The sequence below is a fragment of the Lepidochelys kempii genome, chromosome 12 (genome assembly GCF_965140285.1).
Source record: "Lepidochelys kempii isolate rLepKem1 chromosome 12, rLepKem1.hap1, whole genome shotgun sequence".
NCBI classification, from domain to species: domain Eukaryota; kingdom Metazoa; phylum Chordata; order Testudines; family Cheloniidae; genus Lepidochelys; species Lepidochelys kempii.
In genome coordinates, this window is record NC_136391.1 from 31,520,492 (window position 1) to 31,545,598 (window position 25,107).

At 40.0% G+C, this 25,107-nt stretch overlaps 1 protein-coding gene across 2 annotated transcripts in view; it reads left to right on the forward strand.

Moving 5' to 3' along the window:
* WWOX (WW domain containing oxidoreductase) overlaps positions 1-25,107 on the forward strand; it is a 695,867-nt gene that overhangs the window by 492,216 nt on the left and 178,544 nt on the right. Inside the window, exon 9 of one of the 2 annotated variants that reach the window (XM_073308003.2) lies at positions 16,674-17,760. The exons of the other annotated variant lie outside the window; for it this stretch is intronic. Coding sequence (XP_073164104.2) covers positions 16,674-16,688 — 15 coding nt within the window. The 3' untranslated portion in view covers positions 16,689-17,760. Of the gene's footprint in view, positions 1-16,673; positions 17,761-25,107 lie in introns of those variants that run through there. 2 annotated transcript variants of the gene reach the window in all.

Consider the following 25,107-nt stretch of genomic DNA (forward strand, 5'->3'; position numbering starts at 1 on the left):
GCCCAGGACAATAAGAAAGAGCAGGCACTGGAAATCAATGATGGTTTGTGCATCAGTAAAATGAGGAGAGGAGAGTGGTGGTTCTGGTGAGAGCAACATTCATTGCCAAGAAAAAGCAGGAGGAGAAGAAATGTTAGTGTCAATATTTTACAGGGGATTACAAGAAAAAATAGAACAGGGCAAAAGTTAAAATATGCTGTTTGCAGTGTCTCTTTGGAAAGGGTGGGTGGAGGAAGCTTTGTTTAAACAGTCTGATAGAACTGATTTTCCTTATGGACCTCTGTAACAGCAACTCCCCATTCCTCCTTATCAAAGTTAATGTTATTTTTAATCAGTTTCAGTTCTCATAAATGGCCCCATTAAAGCTGTAACCTTGGTCATTAAGACAGCTTTAAAATAAAACTAAACTCGAAGATATTACTCTGTAGGAGTTGGCCTGATGACGTTCAAAAAGGGGAGAGTATCAGTTTAACGAAGTTCTACTTGCAGTCCTTTCTCTTGAGTCGCAGTAGAGACCCACACGCAGTGTATTTGTAAAGAGTGTTTGATAGTAAAACTATTGTCAGGCCTTTAGGTTAAAGAGAGAGAGGGTAGATTTTTCACACACCTTATTCAGCTGTGCAGGGAAGGTCTCCCATCTTACTCTCTGGTTAATCCTGATCATATTGTGAATCTGTTTCAGGTGGGTTGAGCAGGTGTATGGGGAAACTTTGGCAAACCAGTAAAGTGCCTGAAACCAAGAGCTTTGGGTTGAAAGAACCCCGGGTAACACAGGGACCTCTTGAATATTCTCTCTTGTGAGCAGGTGAGTGGGGAGGCCTGGAAAGTGGGACGAGTCTTGGATCTGGGCTATCCCATTCATCAGCTGACTTGGCACAAAATAGGGAGTAAGATGCTCAATTAAAAGGGATGAAGAAACTTAGTTCTCTTCCCAGTGCAAGTGGAGAACAGAGAGTCCCAGCTCCTTAGTTGCAGGGCTTCTCCTGGGCCATCATGTGTATGTCTACACTGCAATTAGACACCTGCAAATGGCCAGTGCCATCTGACGTAGGCTGTTGCTTCTCAAGCTGAGGGGCTGCTTAACTGTGGTGTAGACATTCAAGGTTGGGCTTCAGCCTGACCTCTGGGACCCTCCCACCTCACAGGGTCCAAATATCTACACTGCAATTAAACTGCCCCTTAGCCTGAGCCCCAGGACACGCAGTCAGCTGCCATGGGCCAGCCATGGATTTTTAATTGCAGTGTAGACATACCCCATAGCTACATGCCACACCTTGTTCCAGGGCCAGGTGTAAAAAGCACAGTCTAGTCCTCTGTGACTTTGTTATATAGAATTAGAACCGTGCCAACAATTGAAGAAACATTTTACGCTAATATTTATGTGAGTTCAAAAGAGAACTTTGAATTAACTGTGTTTGCTATTCCCTGGAGCATTGGAGGGCTTGAGCTCCCTAGTATGAATATTCACAAAGGAACAAAATTTCACCTTGAATATTCTCTGGTACAGTTTCAAACTGTATATTAAATTTTACTATGGTGCAGTTCAGGTGTATTGGTTGGTCACATGGATCCAGATTTTTAAAGGTATTTAGGTGCTTAACTCTAATTGAAATCAATAGCAATTACACTCCTTTGTGGATCTGGTCTGTAATGTATCTAATCTGAAAGGACAAACAATACTATAAGACTGATGTAACTAGCAAGCACAGTGTGAATTGCAAATATTTGCGAAGATTTGCAGGATAAATGTATGAATAATTCTGAATCTTAAGTAAATCTGGGAACTCCATAGTCAGTTTGCTGACAATTTATGAAGAGAAATAAAAGAATTTGTGAAATGCATTACTTGTGAATAATTAACTTGGCCCTACTTATAATAATGGATGCTTTAGCGATGAGGGAATCTAGTGGATTACATACTTTGGTAAGTTGTGTAAAACAATAAATCCGTGATTTATGTAATGTAGGGATGGACTGCATACATATGTGGCTAAGAGGGCTAATGCAGCCCTTTGATGTATAGGTAGGGGGATATCAAAGAGGAGTAAAGAAGTGGCATTATGTTTGTATGCAACATTGGCAAGACCATTACTGGATAGTGTTTTCACCACAGGTGTCCACACTTTAAAAGAGTGGTGAAAAAAAGAAAATGGTTCAGAAAAGAGCTACAAGAATTATTCGAGGTCAGGTCAGCCTGCCTTATGTGAGAGATTTGATAATCTCAGTCTATTTAATATATTAAAAATAAGGTTAAGAGGTGACTAGATCATGGTCTGTAAGTACCTACATCGAGAGATGTCTGATAGTAGAGGGCTAGGTAAACAGGCAAAGGCATAAATGTGATTCAATACAGAAAGCTTAACCTGGACAAATTCAGACTGAAAATGCAGTGTACATTTTTAACAATGAGAGTAATTAGCCATTAGAACAATTTAATACAGGTGGATTCTACACTAGGGTCTGTGTATGATATCACTTCTGAAGGTTATGATATCACTTCTGTCCTTTAAAATCTGTGAATCTGGGACTGTATTAAAAATCTATGAATCTATAAAAGAACAATCCCCAAAGAGTAGGGCAGCAAAAGTTGGTAGTCTGCTTTTCCTTCTACAATTTCAGTATCTGTAGAGCCAGAGAGGTTGGCTGAATTGGAATTTAATCCAATAGCAGATCAGGTGCCTTAATGGTCTAATGTCCATCAACAGGATGGTATAGAATCACCTGTGCCTATTTGAAGTTGTAAAAGCCTTACACATTAAGCACAAGTTCAGGGAGGAAGTGAGCATTCCTGAGGCAAATGAAATTTTGGATCTGGGCAACTACTACTAAGAATACATTGCATAAGCCTAGTGTTTTTCTTCGGGTCATTGAGGTCTTGACCAGCCATGACACTCACTGTGCCAAGAGTGAGGAAGAACCAGGCTAGCTGCAACAGCACTGTAAACCATGAAACTTTAATGAATGCATCTACAATTAAACCCTAACTTCAGAATATTTACTAACAAAAGGAGTAGGGGCAGAAGCTCCCTCATTATGGAATCAAATGGCGCCTACATTCCACCTAAGTATGGAAGAAAAGGAACTCAGTCTGATTGGATCCCATAGTTCTTCTCCAAACATTCGGTACTATAAGAGGGTGCTATGTGCCATGGGGAAATGATTTCTAGATTGTTTCCAAAGGCCAGTTGGTCACACCATTGGCAATTGGGAGCATGTCCCGTATGTCTGAATGTGCAGAGACAAAATGCTGAAATTAGTACACTTACTCATAGGCAATCTATCACCCTCCCCCCTACCCTTGTGAATGTAGCAAAGAGTTGTATTAAGAGTCAGACACATGAAAGTCTGAGTTCATGCACCAAAAAGCAGCATTTGAGGTATAAAATAAGAGGATTTGAAAGACCAGTAGCTGTACACGGCGTGCTTAGAAAATGGTTGCCAGTGCTGTTTGATTTGATATTTTCTGCACCAATTTCCAAATTAGCTTCCCTTCCTCCCCCAACTTTGGGATTCTGCATCTCCAATTTTAAAGTTTAAATAGATCTATACTTTCCCTGAGGACTTATGTGCAAACTAATATTAAGATTAAAATCTTTTATGTTTGTTCTGTAGCTTGAAACAGAAAACTAGTGCATAGTCTGTTTTATCCCACTGGCTCTCTGAGGTTCAGGTATTAACATAAATACAGCCCATTAACACTTGTTCCTCTCTGTCAGGACATAAATTAAGTCTGCAGGTGTTCCATGAAGCTTTACCCTTGGTACTAATTAAGCCTTGATAATTAGGTTTGTTAAATTCAGGCCTTTAAGCTTATATTCCCTCTTTGGGTTGCCAAAATGGAGATTTGCAACATACAAGGCCTATTTCTGCAGACTTTTTTTTTTCTTTTTAAATAAAACAGCAATCATAAACTCTTTGCTATTTAGATGGTTTAGAGTTCAAAACCTAAAAAGAATTTTGACATTAGTTTATATTTACATCAGAGCAGTTTCTTTTTTGGCGGAGCATGGTCAATGTCGTGGAAAGTTTCCAGCCTTTGTCACCCATATGTTAAGAACACAGATGCGTCTGCTAGATAAATTGTTATAATTCCAAATGAAACATCAGTCAGAAATGTGTGGGCTGATATCCTAAAAATGTTATTGCAAATGATGTGTTTAAGCTACAGAAGTTTAATTTTACAAACATTCTCTGTATACTGTAGAGCAGTAAAACTTTATTTTTTGGCCCTGGGGAAAAAAAGGAAAATGCTTGATTTTTGTTTAAATGGGGTGGTGGTGGTGGTGGTTGTTGTTTTCAAGATGTTATGGTCACACGTCACATGGGTTCAGTGCTAAAAGTAATAATAACAATAATAACAATAAAACAAATCTAGTAGGAAGGAATTCACTTGGGAATAGGGTTATTTGTAACACATACACAGAACATTACATAGTCTGATCAAAATGGATTTCCTTGCCAGTTAATCTTTTGTTTCTCCATAAATATATTACCCATCAGATCAAATGTTTGATAAATGTCAGTTTTCATCCAGAACACATGAAACCATTGAAACAACTCTATTAGAGGTACTTCCAAGATTATACATTGCAATCATGCTAACTTAATGCTAATAGCCTTTCACATTTTTTTATTCATGGCATATTAAGTAAAATCACATTTTTAATCAAAAGCAATTAAAAAAAGAAGGAAAAGAATGAATAAATAAATGCCACTGGGGAGTTTCAGCCACATTACATTCCCATTCTTCATTTTATTTAGTGTTTTATTGACCAGAAAGCCACAATTAATCATTTTGGGCAAGAGCCATGTTTTTGGTAAGCAAAAGGGTTTTGTTCAGCTGCAGAACAAAGTCATAACAGTTTTTATTTAGCATTCATAAAGAGACTTGTTTGTTTGTTTGTTTATTTGTTTAGCCTGATTTTTGACTGCTTGTAGGGCACCATGTTAACACTGTGAAGTTCTAACATTTTTTTTTAACTTTCCTAGAAGAAAAATTTCATTTGTGGAACAACCATTGGCTCTGCTGTGAAGAAGTGTGAGTCTGGGATTTCACAAAGAATGGGCAATGGAAAAGTGTAAGGAGGGTGAAAGAGCAGCTTTGCATTATTTAATATTCCATCACAGACTTTGTCCTTGGAAGGGTCGTGCCATGAAAACGAAAAACCCACAGCACTAAGGTATTTGCTCACCACTTGTTGAAGGAGAGAAAAGCAAAGTGTATGGTAGTGTCCATTAAAAACTTGCCAAGGCCACGTCTACACTATGGTGACTTTCATGGCACAGTAGCTATTCCAGCATAACTCATAGTGTAGATGTCACCTACAACAATAGAAGGGCTTTGTGTCCCGCTGTGGAAACTCCACCTCTCCGAGCAACAGTGGCTATGGCAATGGGAAGCATTCTTCAGTTGACCTCACTGTGTCTACGCCAAGGGTTAGTTCGGCATAGATATGGCACTCGGGTTTTCATTTTGCACACCCCATAGCACTGTAGCTATGTTGACTGACCTAAGTTTTAAGTGTAGACCAGGCCCAATTATAGTTGAAAGTAAAATTAACTTCACTGTGTTATTTGCAGCATGCTGGTACTTATAATGGTTGTTATTTAATACTACTTATATGTATTATCATAGTGCCTAAAAGCCCAGTTATGGACCAAGACTCCTTTTTGCTAGATGCAGGACAGAACAAATGAAGAATATGGCAGACAGTACATTCCATTGTGCAACACTCTCCTAAATAATACAGTAATTGCCAAGTTTTTAATGGTGATCCTTGTGAGAGAAATCATGATTGTACAATACTGTAAAACAGGGATCGGCAACCTTTGGCAGGCGACCCGTCAGGGAAAGCCGCTGGCGGGCCGGGACAGTTTGTTTACCTGCAGGGTCTGCAGGTTTGGCCGATCATAGCTCCCACTGGCCACGGTTCGCCGTTCCGGGCCAATGGGGGCTGCGGGAAGAGGTGGCCCAGCCCATGCTGCTTCCCAGAGCCCCCATTGGCCTGGAACGGTGAACCACAGCCAGTGGGAGCTGCGATCAGCCAAACCTGGGGACGCTGCAGGTAAACAAACCATCCCGGTCCACCAGAGGCTTTCCCTGACAGGCTGCATGCCAAAGGTTGCCAATCCCTGCTATAGGAGAATGTATATTTGATAGGTTCTATTTGCTAGTATGTCACGGTCATTTGGTAGATAATGTATAAGAGGCTGTATTGAACACATGAGTGTTCTGAATTTTTAGAATGAGGCAAGAATGTGACTTAGGATACTAGAGATGATGCCCCACAGTGTTTAATTAATAGCACTTATCTACACAGTGGTGCATAGTTCTCTTCTTGGGACGGAAAACAAACTTCTTGGTTTGGAGGCAAAACTATTTCAGTATCTGAACTTGGTTACCTAAGAGTTATCAATCTGAATCCTATGGGAAGAATAAGGAATGTTTTTTTCTTTCATGATTACGGCAGTTTGGATTCAAACTGTTTGGAGCATGAATGCTTACCTTTATGAATTCCAGAGGACTTGTTGTCGTCAATTCGATGTTCTTAGTTTACAGAAAAAACAAATGTTTTCTCTTTGATCTTTTAACACATAGCCCCTGATCCTGCATTGCAACCTGCTAGCACCCATGTGTAGTCCCATAGCTACCCTATCGCACTCAGACACACGCCCAGAATGGGAACATTAGCCATTAAGAAGCCCTACCTTTTATCCAATAACTGGCATTACAGAATATATTGCAGGAAATGTTATTAACTAAGCAAAGAGTCATTGCTGATTAATTACCATAAGGACAAAAAGATGGTGACTTTTTTTCTTTACTGTGAACTCTTGGATCATATACCCCAAGCTCTGAGTGGTAAGAGGAGAAGCTGCAAGGGCTAAAAGGTGGATGGGAAGCTAGGGGTTAAGGCATTTCAAAATGTCAGGCAGCTTGTTATATTGCAGTACATCATTTTATCCCTGGAGACTACTGCTGAGACCTAGGCCAAAGCTATATAGAGAGCAGGAAATTTGACACAAGCTTCCAGATTTTCTCTGTAGCTCTCTTGGGCTGAAACCCATATGCCATGGTTAAACCATCAGGCTTTGCTCCACTGAGACTTTAGGACAAAGCAACTCAGTATTTCCTTCTTAGTAAAAGTGTCTGCTCTTTTTCTTAGCAGAAATATATTTTCCCACCCACTATCTTCTCAGACTGAAAATAGCCTTTTTTTTCCAATTGATACTATGCCTTGATTTGCATGTGTCTTGTTTTTTCATTTGATTTTTAACTTCCCAACTATAGCATCAATGAAATTACTATTACCTAAAGGCACATTCTGATATGATCTGACTGTAGATAATTTTAGTATTCAGAACACGTCAATGGGTTAACATGTATTTGTCACCTATTGTCCAAAGACAACTTTAACTAAGTCTGAAATGGAAATTCTGAGCAATAATTGAGGCTAGCCTTTAAAAAGGTGAACAAATAAATGGTTTTGTTGAAATGTGTCTATGAGAGGCTTTGCATTTATCCATTTTGTTCACAATCATGGTATCTTACTCTGTGAATAATTCCATTGTGTTCACCGTGATTACTTGCAAATGAGGATGCTATATAGTGTGAGTAAAGGATTGGATTCTGGCCTATGGGGGGCGGGGGGCGTGAATTGAATCAAGCCAGAATCATTAAGCTTTTTTATTGTTTCTCCATCTATAAATTGATGGCACATTGAGATTTTTGTTGTCATGTAACATCAGTATCTTTTCGGATTTCCATTGCCACTTGCCACAACTGTACAAGGAAAAATTAACATGACAAAATTGCTGTTTGTGAAAAGTGGAATCATGGCAAAGTGTAGTCATTAAGAACTTTGTAATTGGGCCAGAACTTCAGCCCACATTCCATAAAGCTGCCTTCACAGGGCACCTGACGATTCTCCTGATGTAGGGGAATTCACAGAATCCCTTGCCAAGTTTAGGCCATCTGTCTACATGATTCTCTGCCAACCTATCTTCATGTCAGGGTCAGGAGGATGCTAGGTGTCCATTAAAAGCTGGTACAAGTTAGATCAACTTTAATACTGCTCTGACTTGCCTGGGAGCCAAGCCAGTCCCTGGTGGCAGGACTTGGGTAAGGACAGAAAAATGCTGGAAAGCCACATATTCCCCTCGATTTCCCAGCCTCCCATTCAGCACCAGGCATAGCTTGGCCAGAGGAAAGGGTGTAGCCTAGTCTAGAATCTTGTACCTTCCTCATCCGACCTCCTTCCAATACTGTGTTAAACTATGTGACTAATACCTCTCACATGGTTCTTTCTTTCTCTCATCTTACCAGGGAAGATTTGTTTGCCCAGGATAACATTTTCTTTTTTTCCCTATGTATATAATCTTATGTTTTTATGTATATGTGTTAATGAACCCAGGAGATCTCTTCCAGTCCTATGACCTATGTTTCTGTGTGTTTACTCTTGAGAAGACAAGGTTGTAAGAATGTGCTTTGCACTTGAAGCGGAACATGACGAGATGTGTAATGGTCCTGTAGGAGTTCATGTCATGGTGTGGTCCATAGTGTGTGTATTTGTGGATAAGTTTTGCTGACTCAAAAGCTCCATTTTGCAAGAGCAAATGCAATTGTCCATCCAAACTGGGAATTTTCTGTAACTGCTTAATTAGCTAAACAGCAGCTGCTACAGTTAAACATTTTTATATCTGCCAGACCAGATAACTTGCACCCAAGAGTTTTGAAAGAATTGGCCAAGGAGCTATCTGAGTCATAAAAGTTGATATTTAACAAACCTTGGAATACTGGAAAAGTAATAGAGGGTTAAAAAAACAATTGAGCCAATATTTACAAAGGGAAAACAATGTGATCTGGTTAACAATAGGTTGGTTATTTTGATATTGATCCTGGCAAACATCACAGAAAGGCTGATACAGTACATAATCATTGAAGAATGACAGCATAATTAATGTCAATCAACATGTTTTATGAAAAAGCTTTTGCAAACAAGTTAATATCTTTTTGAATGAGATTACAAGTTTGGCTCCAAAGATAACTGGGTTGACAAAATATACTTAGACTTCCGTAAGGCATTTGAATTAGTGTCGCACAAAATTCTGATTAAAAATTAGAATTATATTAAGCTTATGTAGCACATATTAAATGAATTTAAAATGGGCTAACTCAGATCTCAAAGTATCTGTAATTGGAAATCTAATGGAGGAGTTTCTAGTAGGGATATACAAAATCTCTTCTCAGCCTTATGTTATTCAATATCTTTGTAAATGATCTGGAAGAAGTTTTAAATAATTCCTGGTAAAGTTTGACAATGAGACAAAACTGGTGGAGTGGTAAATAATAAGTACTGAGTGATGTGGATTGCCTGGTGAACTGGCTTGCTTGAACAACATTTGTTTTAATACAGCTAAATGCAAGGTCATATGTCTAAGAAACAAGAATGAAGGTCACCCTTCTAAAATAGGAGATTATATTTTGGACACCAGAATAGGTGTCTTGGTGGATAATGAATTGAACATGAGCTCAGAGTGTGATGCAGTAGCTAAGAGAGCAAATGTTATCCTTGGATGTGTAAGCAGGAGAATATCGAGGAGATCGGTAAGGAGGTGTTAATGTACACAGCATTAGTAAGGCCATTACTGGAATACTATGTCAATTTTAGGTGTCTGCTCTTCTAAAAGGATGTTGACAAACTGTAAAGGGTTCAGGAAAGAGCTACAAAAATTATTTGAGGCCTTATAGTGAGAGACTGAAGAGCCTCAATCTATATAGCTTAATAAAGAGAATGACGTGATTACAGTCCATTCGTACGTACATGATGAGAAGATTTCCAATAGTAGAAGGCTTTTTAATCTGCAAGACAGAGCCACAGTAAGATCCAATGGCTGGAAGCTAAAGGAGACAAATTCAGACTAGAAATAAGGCACTTTTTTTTCTTTTTTTTAGTGTAATGTGATGGATTCTTCATCACCTGAAGTCTTTACATCAAGAACACATGTTTTCTAAAAAAAAAAAAAAAAAAAAATATGCTGTAGCTCTGCTAGAAGTTATGGTCTTAATTCTGGACTCTCTTGGCTAAACTACGTTTTGCAAAAGGTCAAACTGGATAATCATAATGGTCCCTACTGGGCTTAAAATCTATACCTATTAATCTAGTCTGCCCATGGAAGTGTTGTTTGCCCATGCAATCCCAGGTCTTCGGAGCAGGCACAAATTTTGATGAACAAGGTTTGATTGAAACTACTTGAAAATGTGTTTACAGGATTTTCTGCCTCACAACTGATTTAATTCCAGTATGAAATGTATCTTTTAAAAAATGTATTTCCAATGAAGGTAAACTGTCTGCTTACCCCATATGAATATTTGTTTGTGTTTCTTTTTAGGATCTGTTGAGATACATAAAATTGTATGGTTTAAATTACAAAAGCAGCCATTTATAATTCTTGTTCATCTTTTACACAAATACATGTGATTCCATTAGATATGCAGCACTGCCTCTTATACAGTTAGTGAATGGAGATGAAGCACTTCTGTTTACCTGTGAAATTGCCTATTAAAATTACAATAAACACCATAAAAATGACTTTATGTCTCTCCTCTGAGACGAAGTTTCAATTTACTGGATCATGAGAAAATATCTTGCAAGTAATTGTAAATATTTTAGGTAGATTTACTCTGATATTACTTGATGTGTCAAATTCACCAAAAAATTATGTAGTAAAATGTTAGAGAGAGACAGTCAACTTGAAATCTATTCCGTTATTAAAAAATGGGGGAAATCATTTCATCTTCTATACCTGTCCAGAGTCCCCCTGCCAATTGTTGTGGTTTAACAAACACAGTTTCCTATGTTGGAATATTTTTCTCCCTCTTCTTCCAGTAAAAGACCACTGTAAAATTGGGAAATTAACTAAATACCTGATGGGGAAGCTTATGTGCAAAAAGCCACATCTGCATTAGTGTAAATTGGGCATTGAAGTCAATGGAGCTACATTGATTAACACCAGTTGAGCATATGGCCCGAGGTGTTCCCAAATGCACAAAGTAAACGAAATTTTAAAAACCCAGAAAAAACAAAAGAGGTAAATATGCTTTTCTCAAATCTTGATGAATCATAATTATTGTCATGTTACTTGTAATAATGGTGCCTCTTTAACCAATTATTGAAATCCAGATTTTCAGTGAACTACAAAGACACCTCATGTTAACATTTATCCTATAGGAAACCCATGCAAAGTACTTAATTTCTAGCTCTGATTTGAACTATTACTGTACATTTCACATTGCAGAAAGAGCCAGTGAGCCTTACAGGCTGTAGGCCAAATAATCTGTACTCAAGGGAGGACCAGAGTAAGCCATGGGCAGGGATGAAGGAATCAGGTGGGGCTTTGAGCCAGTTTTGCACTCTCCTAATCACAAGGACAGATAGAAACTGAACCAGTTCACCACATATTTAGAGCAGCCTCAGGGTTGCTCTGTCTTATGTCTGGCTGCCCTCAGCCACCAGGATAATTCCATCAGCCAAGCATTAGTCAGAGATAGTGGCTCCCCAACGAAGCTTCTTATCCTGAGGCTGGGGTGGTAACTTGTGTAGGAACAACTATGTTAGCCCAATACAGTGTGAGGATTCTCCAGCATAAAAGGCGAAAACTCAAGTAGTCCATTTAGCTGTCTCGTGCAGCCACTAGAGGGGAGTCAGAATCAGACCATGTGTCTGTGCTATAGTGATCATCTCATACATATTACCTCCACTGAAATAAATAGTCTTTTCATATCTCAAAGCTTCCGATGAATATCTGCTTTGAACCAATGCGGATTGTGTACCTCATAGTCTAATGTGAATCAGTTACCATCTCTGCCCCATTTCGTGCCTGCTTTAATGTTGTTACATAGGGACAGTGATGAAAAAAGGGCATATGCTACCACTAAAAATTACATAGATAAAATTCAGATCCTGTTGCATATAGCAACCTCCCTGAATTGGGTGCTCACTGTTCAGCTGTTAAGATTGTTATTAAACTTTATGGACCATAAACCTCATGGAAACAAGAAAAGTGAACAACCATGCTATTGCAATAGTGTCAAACCAGGAGACATATTTCATAGCCTGAAAACTGTATAGCCTGCGTACACTAAGAATCTCGACACTCACTAGCTGCCTCAAACTACAGAGTTTATTTTATTGCGGAATTAATGCAATGTTGCTAATTCACAGAGCTTAGCAATTATGTTATTTTTAGTTTAAAGTTCAACTTCATAAATCTAACTCTGCAGATCGGCTTTCTGAAATTGAGCAGTTTTTTTATTTAAATATTTGTCAGACATCCATCATCTCTTAATATTTGCTGTCATGGGAATCTACTTAATTTCAAACTAAATCCATCCTGATTTCCACTATCTGCAGAGGCTCACTCAATGCAACAACAGAACCCTGATTAGGGGAGACAGACAAAAAAGGGGATGAAAACATGTTTGACACCTTGTTGCAGAGGTGCAAGGGGAGGAAAGTTGAAATGCTAACAGGGTTAAGTATTTACTTTCAGATATATTTATTTTCAGAAAGGAACAGTCAAGTGTGTGTGTGTGTGTGTGTGTTATCAGACAACCTGCCTCTTGTACTATATGCATATAGTTGCCTTTCAGTATCCAAGTGCAAATTGGAGTTGATTGTCCCAAGTTTTAGTTCGTAGTTAAAAATCATCTTTCTCACATGCTCAGCAAGCTTTTAATAACACTTTTAAAAAATCTGTCTACCAATATTCTGAAGGAAATATATCACCGTGCAACTCATGTGCATGATGTGTTTTCACGAGCCCATTATTTACTCACACGCGGACACACACACACACGGTGATCTCTGGCTCATTCACTAAGTTATTCTAAGGTGCACGAAGCTACAGTTTCAATATTGGCATTGTTTGTGCTGGTTTAACAAATAATGGAAGATGCTGTTGTGTTAGATTTTCTCTGGCAATTCCTGTTTTAATAAAATTAATCTTAAAGGAATGCTAAAGAAACAAAGTAAAACATATAGACATTAAATCCAAAGCTAAGGTTGCAGGTACAACCTTAACTCTGCCCCTTTGTGCCTATCCAGTTGCAGGTACAACCTTAACTCTGCCCCTTTGTGCCTATCAATTTTTTTACACTCTTGAATGACATGATCTGTCCTTAGTTTTTTAGATTACTGTAGTTTCCCTGGGGAGTTGTGGATTCTCAGCTCTTCTGAAAATCAGGCCTCTTATTTATGTATCTAAAATGGATTTAAGGACTTGATGTTAGGCATCCAAGCTTGTAAAATTGTGGTTGAATTTTCCAAAAATTGAAATTTAGTGCTCCTTCTCTCCCTTCTTGCATATTAAAGGACAATGTCTCATAGTGTGAAAATTTACCTATGAACCCTATGTTCTCTTTCTTACCATTTACTAATAACTATATCACTGTGACTGTTTACTGCAGTTGGCCATATTAAAGCAATATAATTTAGGCTACTGTTTCCTTTTGGGTGGATATGACAGATGTTCATGCAATTTCAATATGTAAGGTGACTTGCTGCGGAAGAATTGGGGCCATTGTTTCAAAGGAATTGACCTCTTCCCCTTGTTATGTATGTAGCAAATGACATTTTAATCCTTGGAGGGGACCTTTATAACACTGTCCCGGTTAGTTGACCATAAAATCTGGTTACCTTATCAGTGGTAAAGTATGGTAAAGAAAATAAGTTACAAACCTGCAATTTTAAACATTAAATGTTTGCATGTGGCTGAGAGAATTGATTTAATCATTACACTATAGGGCAATTACATATTGACCTACTATAGCATGAATGCTGGTAACTGTTATTTATTTTGATTGGTTTGGCATAATCGCTTAAATGATACTAGCTGTTGAATCCTACTCAGAAGCATGTTTATAAACACCACAGGTCAAATTTATGCGGAAAATGTTTGCAGCTACAAATGTCCTCTGAGAAAAGTGGGCAGGGAACATTTACTAGGTCAGCATTTCCGTTAAAATATACAAATGTTTAGGCTAAAATTGTCCATTTGCTGGAAGACGAGTCTTGTTCTTCCCCTAAATTTCTGTATTATGTAACTTTTTTTTGTTGCTTAAAAAATGATATCATATTACTGTACTTTATAGGTATTTTGCCAACACAGTGCAAAATGAATTACAATGGGATTTTTAGACAGTAAATCTGGACTGTAGAGTATACAGTTCCCAAAACATGAACTCATTTTTAATGTACCATCTGTTTCTCCACTATATTACAAAGATAAATAGTTGAGAAAGAGACTTGACGAGAAGGAGAAAGGAGTTTTGATTTGCCCTTTCATCATACACATAAAACAACATAAGGTCAACCAGTGCACTGAAATTAAAGGTAATACATAATAGTGGTGAGTCCTGATTTTTCTCCACCTATTGTTTCAAGTCCCAATTAAGAAAGAGGAGTTCCAAGGTAATGTCACTTCTAGATACACAGGCTTAGCCTTGTCATTGTGTTTACACAGTGTCTGTTAAGTTCTTCGTACAATATAATGAGAGGCTGATAACTGTCCTATCTTGATAAAGGTGAGCTGATAGAAAAGCACAAAATGTGCTCTGGTGCCTGGAAAAATTCTGAAGGAACATGTGAACAAACAAAAGCCTGCTCCTGGAAATTTTAATCAGTGCTTCTTATGAAAGGAATTATGATGGATAGCTGAGACATTTCAGAGGGGCTTCTCTTCAAATAAAATAGTGTTCTGCTTTCAGGAGCTTGTTAGACAGCTTAAATCTGTGAGTAATATTTAGCCTCTGTACCAACTGACAGGCAGATACCTAATATTAAACTAATTTTTAAAAAAGGGTCCAGAGGCAATCCTGGCAATTACAGGCCAGTAAGCCTAATTTTAGAACCAGGCAAATATATTAAAGAACATCATTATCAGACGCATAGATGAACAAGACATGTTGGAGAAGTCCACATGACATTTGTAAAGGGAAATCATGCCTCACCAATCTATTAGAGTTCTTTGAGGGGATCAACAAACATATGGACAAGGGTGATCCAGTGAATATAGTGTTCTTGGACTTTCACAAAGCCTTTGACAAGATCCCTCACCAAAGGCTCTTAAGCAAAGTAAACTGTCATAGGAGAAGACGGAAGGTCATCTCATAGATTAGTAACTAATTAAAAGATAGGAAACAAAGTCTAGAAATGAAAGGTCAATTTTTACACTAGAGAAAGGTAAATAGCTAGGTCTCCCACAGATCTATATTGGTAACAGTGTTGTTCAACATATTCATAAATTATTTGGAAAAAGGGGTGAACTGTGAGGGGGCAAAGCTGCAAAATTACTCAAGCTAGTTAAGTCTAAAGCAGACTGTGAAGAGTTACAAAGGGATCTCACAAAACTGGATGACTGGGTAACAAAGTGTCAGATGAAATTCAATGTAAATATATGCAAAGTCATACACATTGAAAAACATAATCCCAAATATATATACAATATGATGGAGTCTAAATTAGCTGTTACCACTCAAGAAAGGGATCTTGAAGTCCTTGTGGATAGTTCTCTCTGAAAACATCTGCTCAAGGTGCAGGAGCAGTCAAAAAAGCTAACAATGTTAGAACCCTGTAGGAAAAGGATAAAGAAGACAGAAAATATCGTCATGCCACTATATAAACCTATGCTAGGCCCATACCTTGAACATTTCCTGCAGTTCTGGTTGCCCCATCTCAAAAAAGATATATTAGAATTGGAAAAAGTACAGAGAAGGGCATCAAAAATTATTAGGGGTATGGAACAGTTTCCATCTGAGGAGAGAGATTAAATAGATTGTGACTGTTCATCTTGGAAAAGGGATGACTGAGGAGAGATAGGACAGAGGTCTATAAAATCATGGTCAAGAACATGAATATTCGTATGTTAGCAAAGTGATAATATGGAGAGACTTGAAAGCTGATATTGTTCACTATGTGTAATTAACTAAAGTTATTAGTTGCAAAAAACATTTTTTGTGGATTCCGCATGCGAGTTTCAAAGCTCTGGAAAAGGGTTGTTATTAGTAATGAAGTAAAGTCCTGCTGGTATCAAAAAGAAATTTGTAAACCCCTGTTTTTCAAATGTTTGAAAAGCAATAATAAATGAAGTATATGTCGAAAGTCACTTGCACCTGAAAAAGTCTTCTGGACTATTTGCTTCTGTTTTTGGGATAAGTTGGTCTATTCCCCTACTTCACTTCCCTCCCAGCATCCACATTATGTCTATATTTTAAGTGAACTATACTGTAGTGAAATTTGTCTATATAATCTGAAGGAAGTATTTAAGAAAGATATATTGTTCTTGAAATGCATTGTTACTAGCTGGTCAGAGTGCATTATTCTGCCTGGCCTTTTAAAATGGACATTGTTTGCCTAGACCAGTGGGAGACGGAAGAAAAGGAATTCCTTCTTCCCTAGGCACCATGAGAGGCAGCAGTGGCCTTGATGTCCTCTCTGTACCACCCTGTCCCTCTGGAGACTAGCATGCAGACTGAGCAATAAGGGGAGCCATGGTGGTAACCTCATTGGTGTTGTCTCTTGACTGAAGGAGTGCCATGTGGAAGGTGGCCATAAGAAAACACCTAAGGTGATGGGTCCTTCCTTTACCTCTTCCCATTTCTTTTTAATTTTTAGGGTAAATTAACCTAGGAGAATTCAGTGCATGGCCGCCACAATACGATGTGTTTGGGAGACCACAGGGAGACACTCTTCCCATAGAGTCCAGGAGAACCAACTGCCAGAGAAAGGGCAGGACATGCAAGCTCTTGGTACAAGAACAGTGGGAGGTTGTCTGTGTACGGGTCTGGTGGCCAGTATGGTTCTTTGGTCTTGTGACACAAGATTCCTAGATCTGAGGTTAGTATACATTGGAATGGAGCAGTTCCCATCCCCAAAGTCTCTTAATATTCAAATATTATCTCTCTTCAGGCATCAGGTGCTATAAGTATGGATACGTTACAACCAGTATAGCCTCAAATTCCTGAAAAATCATATATATGCTTCCCTGTAGCTGTGTCCACAGCATGCTTGTTTTCAACACATGCCTCCCCTTTTCCCCTAATGCACATCAGCCAGAGTTTAGCAACTCTTATAGATGTATAAATACAGCAGGGTACTGATTAAACAGCCTGGTTCTGATTTCAGCATCCATGCTTTTAGAAGTTATCCTTCGAAACTGTAAGATCTATTGTATTTGCAAATCTTTCTATGCTGATTATGACAATAATGCAAAAGAACACTCTCAGACTTCTCTTACTGGAATGAATATGGAAATAACAGTTTTGTTTGGTATTATCTTAGACTGTCTTCATTAAGCAAAACCAGTGAGCAGTTTCTAAGAAATCTTGGTGGACTGTAGTAGCAAAAGTGTGTATGTCACTCTTTACTGACTTTCAAAACACACTAGCATAGTCCCCAATTAGAGTGGACATGTTTTATTGTTTTGCATTTTTTCTTTAATTGTGGAGAAAATAAACAATTTCCAAACCTGCCGTTGGCCTGATTGTCTGGCCTATTTGTCTGTCTGTCTATCCATCATCCATCCATCCGTCCATCCATCCAGGTTTTTATATTAGCACCTATCACATGAGAATGTTTGCTAGTACGATACAGGCCACATTTCCAACCAGATGTTATACGTATCTCTACATTACACATTTTAGCCGAAAAAAGGGAGTTTTTCAACATCTTGTTGAAGAATGGTGCTCTTAAAAAATACACACAGACAACATAAGGGAACTTCTCTTTCCCTCTCTCTCTGCAGGCAAAACACTGCTGTTTGAACAGACTTTAACTGCTAAAAAGTGCTGTGTCAAAATAGATGCAGGCAGGAGGGGAAAAATACATTTGTTTTTTATTACTTTTCTTCTGTGATTAACACTATGTGCTTATGAAAGTCCTGGTGTAATATCTGACATAATTTCTTCATCCAAAAGATGAAGATGTAGAGGAGGTTGACAGTATTTATCAAGAAGAATTGAGGAAAATTATAAGTTTGAGTAAAAGTCCTAAATACGTATACATACGATTTATGTATTTTACATTGTTCCCCCAGGTACAAAGGTATTCATAAAATAGTGAATTTAAAGAATTACTGAAATAGGAAATTGCTCAGACCGAAAACCACTTGCACATGTATAGGTCCACATAATGCAGGTGGGAGTCTTCAGCTTTCTAACTTCTTTCCTATCACAGATACCACAGATACTGGCTTTTCTTATGTGGCCAGGGAGGGTTTTGTTAAGTAATAAAAATCAGACTTTTAAAATAGCACTTTTCATCCATAGATCTTAAAGGACTTTACAAAGGTGCATAAATATAATCACCCCTGCTGTATAGATGGGGAAACTGAGGCAAAAGAGGTTGTTAATTGCCTTTGGTCACAGAGCCAGGAATAGAGCCCAGTTTTGCTGACTCCGAATCCAATGTTCTGTCCACTGGACATCAACACCTCATCTACCTACTCAGGAAAATAGTGTCTAAATCCATTCAATTAAAGTATTTAATTTAATGGGCTTTTTTCCCATACCATTGCTAAGCACCACTGATGGTCTGACTTTGTCGTGTCTCCTTTCTGTCAAGATGTTGGACAGCCATATAAACCATATATCAATTAAACAGTGTCTTTTTCCGTATTCACATTTATTTAGTTTCAGTTTACTTGGGCCCATAAGTTCATAGATCACTAGTGATCAGAAATGAGGGTGGGAGGTGGGAAGAAGAGCCAATCCTGAGAGATCTTTCTTCCTTCCTCATTCATTGTGCAGAGTTGATGGATCAGGCAGGGGAACTTTCATTCAGCAGCAGGTCTGTGGCTCTAGCTATTAGCTGTGAAAGGAGGCATCAGGAAGATAGGACACTGCCTTTCTCACATCTTGCTTTTCCTCTTTGTGAAAACTGGAAGGATTGGGCTGCCCGTCTACCACATCTCTCGTAAGCAGAGGGCATCACCACATTCTTCTTAACACATGGGACAGTGAGGAAAAGCATGACTGGAAAATCAGAGCAGCCTCTTTTCTTCATCCATGTAGCAGGGGCAGAGGAACAGCTTGTGAAAAGATCCCATTTCTCTTCAGCTGGGGAAGGCTCACATATTGGTAGGTCCCCCCCCCTCTTTCTTGCCTGTAGTGGGCAAGACTTAATGAAAGGGGTGGCCCACCTGTGTCTTGCAGGGAGGGGAGCATGCATCCGACACTGAGGCATGTGTTTTAATGGTGTGGATTCTTGAGAGTGAAAAAAAGAGTGTTTCTACTATGAGGGAATATAGGAAGGCAACATCTGAGAAGGCGGAGGGAAGTCTCTACAAAAATCTTGCTCTCCCTTGAAGGGATAAGTGCCTGCAACATCTGTCTCTTGCAGTTGGTATGAATTCAGTTATGTAACAAATCTTTCCCAACTCCAAACTCTTATTATCCCCCATAGCACAACCTAGTGGCATGTGTATTTGGTTAATACATTATCTCCATAATTCTTCACAGCTGTTTATGGAAGCCACGCATTGTGTTTCAGAATTCTGACATGGTCTGTGCCATTTCTAAGTTAGCCTGACCTTGTTTATTAATCCTATAACAATTACCGTTATGCCTACTATGCCGTGAGGTTCCCCAGTGTCAGAATAAAAAGCCAATATTCTCAGCAGCTGCAACTGTTCCACTTGTCAAAAAGCCTCCTACATTAGTTCTCTGAGATGTTACTTGACAATATAATTTTAGAATTTACTATGATTTTAGAGACACTTTAGTTGCTTAGTGCCATCTGTAAGTGATGTGTATGCTATATCTCAAGCAAAAGGAAGAACTCTGTGGAGAGTAGAAGCCTGCAGTCTAACTTGGGGAAATTGAGACACATGGTGGAGCTGCCTAGTATTATTGCCTAGATATGCTGTCTTATGTCTCTTCACTATATCATTTTGGAGCTTTGTGTGTGTTACCAGTTTTGCCCATTACTTTGGGGTACGCTCATTTATTAGGCTTACTCTTCTGAGCGTGGTTTCCTGTAATTCTGTCAATGTTCTGCTTGTGTCACTTGTGTTTTCGTATGGGGCTCTACTTCTCCTTTCTGCGAGTTCCCTCCCAGTGGAGCTGTCCTGCAGGACCTAGGTTCCCCGGAACTGGGTTCCTCCAGCCCCAGATGAACACACACACACACACGTATTAACAGAGCACGTCTGAGTGGACCAGGTCAATCAGCACTTCCAAGCTGTCACGCTTATATGCCTCTGGACTCAGCAGGCTGGGTCAAGCAGCACTTCCAAGCTGCCACCCTCCTAAGCCACAGGTTCAGCATGTCCCTATCCCCACTTTCACATTACACTTGTTCTGGTAGTAACTCACTTGATGAGCCAACCCCACAGGATTTTTGGACATTACAGGGATCTTTAGCTTAGGTAAGAGCAGGGCCGGCTCTAGGATTTTTGCCGCCCCAAGCAAAAAAAATTTTGGCAGCCCCCGCTTTTTGTTTGTGGCCCCCCTACCCCCAGCTCCGCCCCAACTCTGCACCTTCCCCAAATACCCAGTTCCGCCTCCTCCCCCGGGTGTGCTGCATTTCTCCCCCACCATTGCTTCCTGCGGCTCGCTCCCGCCCCCCCGCTGCAACCACCCACCCTAGCTCGCCCCTGCTCCCCTGAACACGCCACTGCTCCGCTTCTCCCCGCTCCTTCTCAGGCAAGGGAGAGGCAGCGTGTTCAGAGGTGAGCAAGGGTGCGGGGGGTAGAGGAACTGCTCCCCGCCCCAGCTCGCCTCCGCTCCACCACCACCACCGCCGCCTGCCCCAAGTGCGCCGCCACTTGGCTTCTCCTCCCTCCCTCCCAGGCTTGCTGCACGAAACAGCTGCTTTGCGCGCAGCAAGCCTGGGAGGGATGGGGGGGTGGCGGTATGCTCGGGGAGCAGGCGGAGGAGGAGCAGAAGCGAGCTGGGGCAGCAGGGGCACATTTCTAGGGGCAGCATGGCTGGCACTGGAATGCCGCCCCTAGAAATGTGTCACCCCAAGCACCTGCTTGTTTTGGTAAGAGAAGCATTGCTGCAGCGCAAATGGGGAAGCCAAAAACACAGGAGAAAGACAGGGAGGGAAGCAACCAGCTTAACCATTCAAGTTATTTATTGCCAGGTAATAACCATACAAGGAGAGCCAAACTAACAAAACAGTTAGAATATTAAATCTAACTTAAATTTGATTACAAAAGTTAGGATTAGAAAACTACACCTGATCACACAAGTCTGAGTTAGGAAGCTATACCTAGAGTAGAAAAAAAGAGAGAGAGAGAGAGAATTGGGTTCTCACCACTCTGTGAAGCTTTAACCAGTCGGGGCTCCCAGGTGGTCGTGGTGGTAGCTGAGGGTCCAGACTGCTGGAGACAGGCAGAGCCCCCAGCACAATCAGTCAGGAGAAGACGAAGTCCTAATGGAACTGACGCAGATTTTGGATCCAGGCATCAGATCTCTTACTTGAGCATGGGTAGGGGATTTCTGTAGGGAAACAACAGTGGTTCAAGGGACAACACTAGATTTGTTTGTGGGTAAACTGGTGGCTCAAGGGAGTATACCAAAGTTGTTATGTTCAGGCTAGACAATAGGAACTGATAATTCCTGGCTATGTGCGGTGTTCCTTCCAGGGAGCTCCACAATGCAATTAGGCAGCTTCAGTATTTTGGATACCAATAAAGAATTTGTTACTAGAATTGGTCTGATAACTACTACCTGGGTGTGTGCAGGCGTGAGTTCATTAACAGCTGGAGCAGAGATCCCCCATCACGCAGTGCTTCCCTCCTTTTCTGTGCGGTTCTTGCCTTGGAATCTCTGTTCTCCCTTCTGATGCTAATGGAGATGCCTCCCTGTCCCATCCTCGTTGCAAATCAGGCTAGGAGCATTGCCTTAATCCTGTCACCCTTGTCCGGAGGGGTTTAGGTGTGTCTCCCACTGCCTTTTCATTGCTTTTGGTAAGTCTTTCTTCTGATCAGTTTTGTTTCAAGCAAAGGCTGGGGGTGCGGGGTCCTTCATGAGTCAGACAGGCTGGATCTGTGCCCTGGTTCCCCAAGAACACAGAGCTGACAGGTAACAGGTATTCTACCGACATCTTTTGTTCTTGTCTACACCAGACTTTATAGCTGTTGCTACCACTATTGCAGCTCTACCGGTGGTAGTAATAGTGTGAACTCTAGTGTATAACCACCATATTGTGTAGGCTTGTTCCGAGCAGTTGGATAACACAGTGGTTAACACACCAACAGCTGATTTACATTATCGCTTTCAGATTTGGTACCACAAATGGAGATGCACCAGTAATAGCAAAAGTTGGAAATTTTACAAAACAAACAAAAGCCTAGCGAAGACACAACCCAAATGCTAAGAGCTGTGTGACACCCTAAGACAGCCTGCCTGAGCGAAACTGTGCCAGTATACACCTGCCTATTGTTGTTTGAAAAAATGTCAATAGCTTGTGATGGCCAATCATTCATGACCTATTGAAGGTTTAGGGCCATCCCACTGTTCTGGAACATCAGGTCACTGCAAGCTTATTGTATTTACAGAGCTTGGTTTCATCTAGATATGGTGGTGGCTGGCTGGGATAGGAGATATGCTGAGGTGAGGCCAACTAAAGTTCTTATTTTAACTACTGACAGTCTAAGTCCTCTGCTGAAAGTCCTTTACATTCCTGGATGGGGACTAGATAGGGTGACCTTAGGGTGACTGGATGTCCCGATTTTATAGGGACAGTCCCGATTTTGGGGAATTTTTGTTATATAGACACCTATTACCCCCCACCCCGTCCCAATTTTTTACACTTGCTATCTCGTCACCCTAGGACTAGAGCACAGTACCACTAACACAGGGGAGGAGTTCAATAATGAGCCCTGAATGCTGTAGGCCTAACATAAATAGTTGTATGCAATGTTGTTGTAACTGTGTTATCCCAGTATATTAGAGAGACAAGGTGGGAGAGGTAATATCTTTTATTGGACCAGGTTTTGCTTCAACTTTAGCTTCATCACCCACCTTGTCACTATAGATAGCTGCCTATTATATTGCGACAAGGGCTTCTGTTATTTCAACTCTGAAAATTGCAACATACCAAATACCATGAGCCATATAGTACAACAGAATTCAGCTTTTAAATCCACACATACTTGGGGCTTTTGGTCCTCCAAAGAAACTCACAATTGACCAGGAATATGTAGCAGAATAGCAACTCTGGTGTCTATCTCAAGAGAAAACAAATGGTCTCTTGTAGACTACTTTGACTAGAAATCTTAGAATCAGACTCTCTTGCTTCAGTGCCCCTAGTAATATTTCACTTGTGTTGGTGGGTTAAGATGCTATTTGCTTCCCCAAAGCAATGTTTTGCCACTGTAAAGCATTACACAGGGGAAGCACGCATTGCTCTAGCAATGTTTGCTGGCTTAACAGCATTCTGTCATTGGGAACCGTTCTCTTCAGGTTTATTTCTTTATATTTGGGTCAGCAGCAACCATTTCCCCAGTGCATGAAGGTTTGAAACTTGATTATTTCTGACCTGACAGGGGTCCCTGAGAACTGAACCTTGGACATCAAAGCATAACATAAAATAAACTTTAAAAGTTAATTTTATGTTCAATTATCAATTAATTTATTTGGATTTTTGTAGGATTGGGCAGAGAAGAATAATGTTAATGAATATCTGACTTGCTAGGCATGTAGAAGCTTGAAGTGTGAGCCTGTTCGATGGTCCTACTGAAAATAGGACTGTCCTTAAAAAGAAGGTATGGTACTGCACAGTGTGATACCAGCTTGTACATTTTCCACTTATGCTTAACCATAGCCTAATGACAAAGTAAGCAGATTAAAAATCTATGTCTAAGGCTTTATATATGTTCTTTTATTTAGCAGTAATAAGACACAGTAATAGTGTATTTTGCTACTGCTGTTGAAAGGGAATGTCTTTGTTCACTAAGTAATTAACATGTTGTTGAGGTGAAAATGCAATAAATGTGTCAAAGAAGGCAAGGAGCCAAAACATTGAAGAGCAGAAAAAAAAAATCATATATAGATATAAGAGTGTGTGGAGGTACAAAATAACTATCTATTTCAGTAGCTTAAATACCAGTTAATGAAATTATCAAAATAAATAATATCTTTTGAATTGAGTGATACAGTATATTATATAATACAGTATGTTTATATCTATCTAACACCCTCTTGTATGGTGTTTTTCATGACTAGCTCTTGAAGCACTTTATAAAGGAGGTAAGAATCATTATCCTCATTTTACAGATGTGGAAACTGAGGCACAGAGCCATGACTTTCCTAAGGTCGCCAGCAGTCTAGTGGCCAACCCAGGAGTAGAACCTTGGTCTCCTGAGGCCTCTATCCAGTAGGTAACACTGCCTCTAAGTGTGTAAATCTTCATTTCAACCCTCCTTACAAAACTGGTTATTTGATCAATAGATTATACAGGCTCTTTTAGAGTCTTTGTGCACATCTTTGCTATGCTATCTTGTTAAATCTCCTGCCTATCCCTAATATGGAGGCAGACTAGGATAATACTATAAAGAGGCATGTTGTAATTATCCTGCACATGTGCAGTAACCAGTTCTCAAACTCTGAAATTAGGAAAAGACCAACCCTATATTAGTTCACTGGGGCAGAGACTTAGCTCATGGAGTAAGATTTGAAAAGCAAATTCTGCAGAACTGGCACAGAGAGATGTTCATTTTATTTGTACCAGTAAAAAACTGCTGTTTCAGGTGAAAATCTACCACATGAGGAAATCGCTTTGTGTGCTCCGGTGATTGACCCCAGTGAGAAGCAGGTGGCATTTCCACCACTGCCCTGCATGAATTTTCCTGTGAGGGGGTCAGCTTCAGCTCCTCCTGCAAAGAACCCCCTACAGATCCTGTGAAACAGCAAGCTCTCTGAGGACATCTGTTTACTGGCCACCACAGTCCACTCTGATGCTGCATGAGTCCCATTTGCTTCTTGAGGCTGCAGCTGTTTTGTGCCCCCAAAGTTTGGTCTGATGGAGTATGTTCTGCCACCTAGAACCTCCACAAAGGTTTACACCAGCATAGAACTTAGACCCATAGGAAATGTCGTGG